The 9,584-nt window shown below is 46.7% G+C and overlaps 1 protein-coding gene across 2 annotated transcripts; it reads left to right on the top strand.

Annotated features, from left to right (window-relative positions):
• Positions 1 to 378: 378 nt before the first annotated feature.
• On the top strand, positions 379 to 9,366 carry EIF2B5 (eukaryotic translation initiation factor 2B subunit epsilon). 2 transcript variants are annotated; one of them, XM_080654980.1, is made up of 16 exons: positions 379 to 649; positions 2,191 to 2,315; positions 3,211 to 3,396; positions 3,475 to 3,652; positions 3,738 to 3,818; positions 4,087 to 4,164; positions 4,636 to 4,948; positions 5,851 to 5,996; positions 6,225 to 6,366; positions 6,486 to 6,587; positions 6,774 to 6,881; positions 7,067 to 7,157; positions 7,449 to 7,572; positions 8,150 to 8,275; positions 8,670 to 8,780; positions 8,940 to 9,366. In XM_080654980.1, the coding sequence occupies exons 1-16, from the start codon at positions 452 to 454 to the stop codon at positions 8,997 to 8,999; spliced, it is 2,169 nt and encodes a 722-aa protein (XP_080511106.1). In that variant the 5' UTR covers positions 379 to 451; the 3' UTR covers positions 9,000 to 9,366. The 2 variants fall into 2 exon arrangements, with proteins under 2 accessions (XP_080511106.1, XP_080511107.1); XM_080654981.1 differs by lacking the exon at positions 3,738 to 3,818 and having other exon boundaries at positions 395 to 649.
• Positions 9,367 to 9,584: the final 218 nt, after the last annotated feature.

Here is a 9,584-nt window from a genome sequence, read left to right as displayed (position 1 = left end):
CGGGAAGGGGATGTCTGACTCGAGCTCCCCAAGGTGCCGGGTCGCATTGCATAAGTAGAATGACGGAAGATTACAATTTTTAACAAGCTAGGGGCGGGGAAGATTACATATCCAGAATGGATCTGGCACCTTCGCAGAGACCACAAGTCTCATCATCCCGCAAGATTCTCATCTTGTACAAATGAAGGCCTACTATACTTGTAGATCAAGTCTGCGGTCCATAGGACCCCACCCCAGCGCTTCAACAGGTCAAGTTCACGGCGGCCGCGCCCCAAGCCGACTCCAAACTGCTGAGCCTTCTGGCAGGGCTGGCGCCCAGGCGAGGCGCACGCGCACTCTTCTCTCCCCGCCCTCCCCTCGTTAGTCCTCCGCGTTTTGAGTACTGGGTCCTTTTTGTCCCCTACTGCGTGCGGTGTCAGTTTCCGTGCGGAAGTGGTGGCAGTGAAAGAAGATGGCGACCCCTGTGGTGGTCCCGCCTGGTGCGATGCCCAGTCGGGCCAACAAGCGCAGTGTCTGCGGGCCGGGAGGCGGTGGCGGCGGTGGGGGAGCCAGAGCGGCGGAGGAGGAACCGCCGCCGCCCCTACAAGCAGTTCTGGTGGCGGATAGCTTCAACCGCCGCTTTTTCCCCATCTCCAAGGACCAGCCTCGGGTGAGCGCCTTGGGGAGAGCAGTACGAGGGCCGGAGTGGCGGGGGCTGAAGCTAGTTATCCTTCCGTCTGCCTGGTGAGGCGTGCTCTGGGAGGACGTGTGTTCAAACTCTTTCCCTGAAATCGGGTTTATCTAGTTAGGGGAAAGGCAGGCAGTCTGTCAAAGCCTGACCAGGTGAGAGGCTGGCAGCCTTGACAGTGCTGTCTAACTCAGGTTTGGGAGGCATGCGAGGGCTAAATTGTAGAAGCAGCGCTTGTGAGAAGCCTTCACGCGGAGAGTCAACGCCCCCGAGGCCTTTATGCGGAGAAAAAAGGAAATCCTTAGGTGAAAGGGAATATTACCTCCTCTTGCCTAAAAAAAGAGCAGACTGGTCTGATCCTATAGGAACAGCTCTTTTGGATCTGGGTACAGTGTACTTTTTCCCTTCCAGGGTTTAATGACAGCCAGTGCCATCTGTCTAAAGGACCAGAACAGGTTTAGTGGCTGGTTGCCAGCAGCCTCTATCTTGTTGTCTAGACCAGCTATTTTCAACCTTTTTCATCTCATGGCACACATAAGCTAATTACAAAAATTCTGTATACGTACATATATATATTGCTGATCTGACCAAAAAATAGGTATAATGTTGATTCTTTAACACCTGATATCTGTCGTTGTGTTGGCTATTGTCATTTTTTATTTGACAATCTAAGGCAGTGGTCGGCAAACTCATTAGTCAACAGAGCGGCAAACCGCGGCTCGCGAGCCGCAGTTTGCCGACCACTGATCTAAGGGAAAAGTGGTCAGTGCCCCTGACTAACTAGTCAGGTAGTTGCATGTTTTAAAATTTCTTGTGGCACACCGGTTGAAAATCCCTGGTCTAGACACTGGGTAGGTTGGACTGAGCTATGAGGTAGTCCTGGATATTGCTGGGTCACTCAGCCATTCCTAGTTCAAAGAGAGGGAACTGCATTCAGTTCAGGGGAAATCCTAACTCCTCACTCCCAGCAAAAAGCCTAATGGCGACTCATTTTGGACAGGTGATTGAGGTTGGCTAGCCCCCGGCTCTTAGAAAAGGATCAAGGAAGGAAATTTTATGGGGGAAAGGACTTAGCAATGCTTAAGTATCTGGAGATATAATTGATTTCCAGTAGTCTCCTTTGTCAGAGGTGGTAGTATAAGAGCTCTGTGTCTGATTGATGCTAAGCAAGTAGATTCTATGCTTACTATATCGAAATTGCAACACCTTAGGGGCTTAATCACAAGGAACAACAACAGCCTGTAATTATTGGACTCGAGAGTCTAGGTCAGTGGTCGGCAAACTCATTAGTCAGCAGAGCAGCAAACTGCGGCTCACGAGCCGCAGTTTGCCGACCACTGCCTTAGACTAATGCTTAGAGCATGCTATGAACATCAAAGGCAGAAGCCTGATTACTTTTAAGTTTGAAAGATAAAACTATAGCATTTGGAAACACTGATATAGGAGTGAAAATTGTTGTTGTAATGGGGGAAAGAAAGGTACGCAGAGGGCCAGATTCAATACTTCACATATTTTTCATCTAGGTCCTCTTGCCGCTGGCCAACGTGGCATTGATTGACTACACTTTGGAATTTCTGACTGCCACAGGTGTACAGGAAACCTTTGTGTTTTGTTGTTGGAAAGCTGCTCAAATCAAGGAACATTTACTGTAAGGCCCTGCAACTTTTCTTTCCATGTTTCACCATTTTTGTCCAGTTTTCTAAGGATGAATATAAATAAATAAGTGGGAAAATGTGTCTATGTAGAGGCCATCGTAAAGTCTAAGGGTATTCTCTTCACTTATCAGAGGTGAGCAGCTGAAACTGTGACAAAAATTAAAAAATAACATTTGGGTTTTTCCTGAATCTCTTGTAAAGTTTGATCGCAGTGGGTTTTGCTTTTTATTGAATGGCTCCAATATGGAAGTTATAAGAGTAAAATGTTTGTTTTTCCACTGAGCTTCTAAATATTGAGCTGTTCCTCATCTTTGTTTTCTTTTTCTTTTTCTTTTCTTTTTTTTATTGCTGTGGTAAGCCACTAAATGTGGGTGTTCCTCATCTTAATATTCTCAATGCTGAGTTTACTACCAAACACATAAAAAGCACTTAACAAATGTTTGGTGAAGTCTTGGAAAAGTAAATGTCAGGATTTATGGAAGCTGAGGAAATAAAGACTTGGATGTTAGCATAGTTTCCAGTTCCTAAATTTGGTCTGGGTTTTGAAAGGAGAAAAGTGGCATGAAAGTGTGTTCCCAGGAAACTTTGTATAACATAAGTCTTAGCAGGAATTTGAATTCAAATCCATGTTTGAGGATGGGGGGTAGGCTATGGAGAGGAAATATCCATGTTTCTCTAACCCATAAAACAAGCCTTGTAACACAGGATGCTGAAACCATTAATTATAAGTTCATAAAGCTCTTTGAAGTTGAGGGACGCTGGCAGGAATTTAAAAAAGCCATAGAGAAGGAGTATGAATGTTGATTGGGAAGAAAAATGGGGACGTTCTACATGTCTTTATGCTTGATTCACTCAATCCCTTCACCACCACCACCCCCCTTCCTTTAGGAAATCCAAGTGGTGCCGCCCTACATCTCTCAATGTGGTTCGAATAATTACATCAGATCTATATCGATCACTGGGGGATGTTCTCCGTGATGTTGATGCCAAGGCCTTGGTGCGCTCTGACTTCCTTCTGGTATATGGGGACGTCATCTCAAACATCAATATTACCAGAGCCCTGGAGGAACACAGGTCAGGATGGGAAAATGGTAGGGACAACGGTTTGGGACCAGCAGAGCCCTAAGACTCTCTCCCTCCTATCCTTTGTAGGTTGAGGCGAAAGCTAGAAAAAAATGTGTCTGTGATGACAATGATCTTCAAGGAGTCATCCCCTAGTCACCCAACTCGTTGCCATGAAGACAATGTAGTAGTGGCTATGGATAGTGCCACAAACCGGGTTCTCCATTTTCAGAAGACCCAAGGCCTTCGACGTTTTTCTTTTCCTCTGGTGTGTGGGTGCCTGGGTTTTTTGAAGTGGGAAAGGGACAGAATTCAGTGGGACTGGTTAAAATCCTTATAACTTCTCCCCACAGAGCTTGTTCCAGGGCAGTGGAGATGGAGTAGAGATTCGCTATGATTTACTGGATTGTCATATCAGCATCTGCTCTCCTCAGGTGAACCCATTCAGGGCCAGGGCTGAACATCAAAGAGTAGAACTCTGAGGATGTGTTACTTCCCCTCCCTGCCCCCAGAAGGCCAGAGTATATTTCTACTCCCTCTTTCTCTAATTTGTTCTACAGCAAATAGTTGCTGTCATCTTGACCCCAATATTGGGATTCTGGCCCTTGTTCCACTGTCATAGGTCTGATAGGTCTCTGGGGACTTATCTTTGCTTCCAGAGAATAGCACTTAACCTTGACCCCATCCAACTTCCTCCCATAGGTGGCTCAACTCTTTACAGACAACTTTGACTATCAAACTCGGGACGACTTTGTGCGAGGCCTGTTAGTGAATGAGGAGGTAAGAAAAGGCTCCCAGTGCCTCTTTAAAAGAGCACTAAGCCTGGCTGGGTAGCTCAGTTGGTTGAAGCATCCTTCCAATATGCCAAAGTTTTGGGTTCAATCCCCTACCAGGGCACATGCAAGAGTGAACCAGTGAATGCGTGGATGGGTGGAACAGCAGACTGATGTTTCTCTCTCTCTCTAAAATCAATCAATTTTTTTAAAAAAATGTTTTTAATAAAATAATAAAAGAGGGCTAAGATTTCATCTCATACAGATAACTTTTGGTCCCCTTTTCTGTTTTATTGAGCCTTAGGAGGGAGGAAAATAGCTGGGGTTGGGGGGAAGCAGTACACAAAGAAAAGTCTCAGGCCATTTGTGACATTGAGAGGCAGAGGGAAACTTAAGAAGGTAAGAAAAGTATTGTACCTGGGGGTGTTCTTTCTTGCTTGTTTGCTTGGGCGACCTCCCTTTCCTTGTCCTCATTCAGATTCTAGGGAACCAGATCCACATGCATGTGACAACTAGGGAATATGGTGCCCGGGTCTCCAACCTACACATGTATGCAGCTGTCTGCGCTGATGTCATCCGCCGATGGGTCTACCCTCTTACCCCAGAGGCAAACTTCACTGACAACACAACTCAGAACTGCACTCATTCCCGGCACAACATCTACCGAGGGCCTGAGGTCAGCCTGGGCCATGGCAGCATCCTGGAGGAAAACGTGCTCCTGGGCTCTGGCACTGTCATTGGCAGCAATTGCTCCATCACCAACAGTGTCATTGGCCCTGGCTGTCACATTGGTGAGCACAGGTGGGGGAGTCGAGCCAGTCATCTTAAGAGTAGGAACCTGGGGAGGCCCATGTCTCCAGAGGATACAGAGGAATAGTCCTTGAGAATAGGGAACTAGAGTGGCTGCCTTAATAAAGGAGGGAACAGAGATGTAAAAACAGTGAAGCTTTAATTTGTGCCCTGTGAGCTTCTTACTGGGTGATTCCTCACATTCCAGGCTACCCTATATTCATATTCAGGACCAAGTGGGTAATTAACATGCAATAATAACATCTGTACATTACAGCTTACAAAGGCCTTTTGCATACATTATTTCATTTAATCCTCACTAAAACCTTGTGAGAAAGGTGTTACTTATCCCAAGTTTATAGGTAAGGCTCAAAGAGGTTGTGTTGCCCAAGGTCATAGCTAAAGAGGCAGTCCTGGAGCTTAAATCTAAGTATTCTGATAGTTAAGTCCAGTGTCCTTTTTACTCTGTCATACTGCCTGGTTAGCCTCTTAGTGATTCACTTTGGATGTAGGAATGTGATGCTTTAAATTGAACTGCCCCTTTAAAAGACCAATAAGATTTTAATTCAAAATGTACAAGAAGAGGTGGGATAGATATGGACATGAATCTAATAAGTTTCTTGAGTTCTAGAGGTCCCCAGAAATCTTGAAGGTTCTCAGGTTCTTAAGTCCTGTGTGATAGTCTATAATTGTCATAAACCTGGTGGAGGATGGTCAGGCTGAGCAATGTTCTACTCTCAGGCCTGGGCTTAGAAGGGAAGCAGGTATTTCTGGTGAGTTGGGGGATGGAGTATTTGAGCTGGATGGGAGCTATGCTGGTATCAGTCAGCCATGTCTTCCAGGATTGGCCCTGGTCTGGAGTTGGAACCCTGAGTGACCAGGAGTTCTTCCTGTCCTGAGTCAGGTGATAACGTGGTGCTGGACCAGGCCTACCTGTGGCAGGGTGTTCGAGTGGCTGCTGGAGCACAGATCCATCAATCTCTGCTTTGTGACAATGCTGAGGTCAAGGAACAAGTTACACTGAAGCCACACTGTGTCCTCACTTCCCACGTAAGAACTGGTTCCATACTCTGTACAGTTCCCAAACTGAGTGGTGGTCATGCTAAACCAGAAGGGACCTATGTTTAACTATAATCCAGCCTGAATTGAGATCCCAAATCCAGTGGTTTCATGGCCTGCTACTTGGCTTAGTAAGAAATAGTCACTCTCTTTGTCAGAATGTAATTTTCTCCAACACACTAATGGATCTGTGCCACCCACTCCTTTTTTCTCTCCTAGGTGGTAGTGGGTCCAAACATCACACTGCCTGAGGGCTCGGTGATCTCTTTGCACCCTCCAGATGCAGAGGAAGATGAGGATGATAGCCAGTTCAGTGATGATTCTGGGGCTGATCAAGAAAAGGAGAAAGTGAAGCTGAAAGGTGTGAGGCTCAGCAGGTGTGGGGCATCTGTGTGTTTCTGCCCCATAGAAAAACCAGTGTTTCCTCCTGGAGGGATGGGTACTTCCACAGGCCTTTGCTAAAGATCAATGTCTTTCCAGGTTTCAATCCAGCGGAAGTCGGAGTTGCAGGCCAGGGCTACCTCTGGAAAGCTGCAGACATGAACATGGAAGAAGAGGAGGAACTACAGCAGAATCTGTGGGGTGAGCTAGGCCTATTCCTGCCATACACACACCCTTTCCAAATCAGAACATTTTGAAGGAGAGTGAACACTTCAGAGTCAGACTACTTGTTCACTGCTTTATTCATGCAGACAGGCCATATATATGAATCTCTGTCAGTGGCTCATTCCTTGTTTTTCTTTTTTCTCACCCTTTATGGGTTCTTAGGACTCACAATCAACATAGAAGAAGAAAGTGAAACAGAAAGTGAGCGAAGTATGGATTCTGAGGAGCTAGATAGCCGGGCAGGCTCCCCACAGATGGATGACATCAAAGGTGAGTGGCCAGGGAAGCAGTATCTTGGGATAAAAGAGGGAAACCTCCAGTTTATTCTTTATCTGGATCAACTAACCAAAGACTTGTTGTATTCCTCCCACGAGGGGTTTGGTATCAAGTCAAAACTAGATGACTTAACACATTCTGGAGTAATGTTGGCCCCACGAACTTATTCTTGCTTTTAGTGTTCCAGAATGAAGTCGTGGGAACACTACAGCGGGGCAAGGAGGAGAACATTTCTTGTGATAACCTAGTCCTAGAGATCAACTCTCTCAAGTAAGAGCAGCCCCTCCCTATTTTTTTCCCTGGAGTAATCCCAGACAGAGGCTCTCCTGTTTCTTCCCCACATAGGAACCTGTTTCCTTGACATCCAGATTGTACAAAGCCAGTAGCATTTGGAGCAAGGAGAGCATTAGGTTTTAGTCTTGGCATATTCCTCCTTTCAAAACTCTCCCCTTCCACCTTGTTCCATTTGACTTCCTCTTCCCCAGTGTCCTACCAAAGTCAGCCCTATAGCATGCTGAAAGGGCCAAGGAAGGCCTTGGTGTCACCACTGTCTCCCCACAGGTACGCCTACAACATAAGCCTAAAAGAGGTGATGCAGGTACTGAGCCACGTGGTCCTGGAATTCCCCCTGCAACAAATAGATTCCCCGCTGGATCCAAACCGCTACTGTGCCCTGCTGCTTCCCGTGAGCAAAGATTGGGGCTGAGTACAAGGGGTTGGGAGGAAGCAAATACACATCCTTGCTGTGGTGATTTTAAAAGAAATCAGGAATAGAAGGTCTTGTAGTGGCATAATATGTTACTTGTGGTTCCTTTCTCCTCACCTCTGGAATCAGACTGGATTCTAGAGCAGCTTTAGTTGGTCCAGAGGAGTCCAGTTAGGTTCAATACTGAGTGGCCTTTGAGACTCCAGGATTCAGGCTATACCATACCCCAAAGGTATACCCAGAATAGATCTGGACTTTAGACTCTCTGACCGTAAATGATTTGACTCATAATGAGATCAGCTTGTAGGCTGGGAATAGGTATTTTTGAGGCAGCCTGCATATCTGACCCCCTTTCACCATCACTGGGGAACCTCTTTTTCCCCAACCCTGACTGCTAGCAGTTACTAAGTCCTTCTGATATGATTCCACAGGGCCTATATCATCTCCTTGTCTTCCCATATCATGAAAGATGCATGCTATCAATATTTATTTTCTTTGCTGTTCAGGTATATGTGCTCAGGCATATGTTGTAGCTCCCTTTTCCTTTCTTCCATAGCTGCTCAAGGCCTGGAGCCCTGTTTTTAGGAACTACATAAAGCGTGCAGCTGATCATTTGGAAGCACTGGCAGCCATTGAGGACTTCTTCCTGGAGCATGAAGCTCTTGGTACTTCCATGGCCAAGGTGAATACCACCTTAAGACTCGTAGTCCTGCATTTGCTTTGAAACAGGCTTTGGTGACCTCCATGGAGCTACAAACAGAGACTGACATGAATCCAATATGGAGTTTGGTTAACAGCATCACCCATCTCTGGTATTGTGTTCTTGCCGGGATAGTACAGCTTTGCCCTGGGAATGCGCAGAGCACTACCTAGCAATAGTTCCAGAAGTTATACCTGTCCCAGTACCACCGTGAAGAGCTTACTCATTTCTGTTTTGGAGAAGATTGTTCAGTGTGTAGAAGAGAGCTAACAACCTGGTAGTGAGAGGTGCTAAGATCTTGCCTCCTCTTCCTCTGTTATCCATTAATCTTGCTGGACTCTGCATGATCCCTGAGATCTCTGCTGGCCTTCTGCAGGTATTGATGGCTTTCTACCAGTTGGAGATCCTAGCTGAGGAAACAATCCTAAGCTGGTACAACCAAAGGGATACAACGGACAAGGGCCGGCAGTTGCGCAAGAACCAACAGGTGAGTCAGGCTACCCTCTTGCCATGGTGGTTGTCTGGCCCTTGGTCCACAGGGTGGTTGGTCCCTGGGACTCTGATTGTTTGAGCTGTTTATCCACCAAGGAGAACAGAAGGGTTATGTGCTCCTCCCTCAGTAGCTCTCCTCTATGCTGTCTTACAGCTGCAGAGGTTCATCCAATGGTTAAAAGAGGCAGAAGAGGAGTCATCTGAAGATGACTGAAGTCCTACTGCCTGCTCCTGTGGGTGTGAGTGAAGGCCCTCCTGGCTTCTGGGCCAGGGCAAGTGAGAGGCTAGTTGCAGAATATGAGTGACCATCATCCTGGCTGAGACTTAAAGGAGCAGAAGCTGGAACTACAGTATTCTTCTCACCGCCAGCAACCATGTGCCTCACATCCTGACTGGGGAGTTGGGATGAGGGAAGTTGGGCTGGAAAATAGCTCTGCCTAATGAGGAGCTAAGCAGGCCCTGCAGTTAGAGGAAGGCTAAAGGCACAGTTTTGTATTTTGGCTTTTCCCCGGGAAGCAGCAGAGAGCAGCTGGCCCTTTTTGCTGCTTGTATTTGTTAATATTAAAAAAAGAGAGAGTGGGTGTGTTTGGTTTCTGTCCAACTCTGACTGATCAACTGTTGAAATAGGTGACCAAAGAGTTCTGAATCTCTGACATGACAGCCTTAACACCTGGGGGAGCAGGAGAAGAGGAGCGTTTTGGCCACTAGGTGGTACTGTGGTGCCTTGCTAATTGACCATTGCCACGGCTTCTGGGTAATGGAGGACTTAGTCTCTGCAGACCAATTTGTGATCCTGGAA

The sequence above is a fragment of the Plecotus auritus genome, assembly GCF_963455305.1.
Source record: "Plecotus auritus genome assembly, chromosome: 2".
NCBI classification, from domain to species: domain Eukaryota; kingdom Metazoa; phylum Chordata; class Mammalia; order Chiroptera; family Vespertilionidae; genus Plecotus; species Plecotus auritus.
Note: the sequence above shows the minus strand (reverse complement) of the source record. Positions and strands in the feature narration are given on the sequence as shown.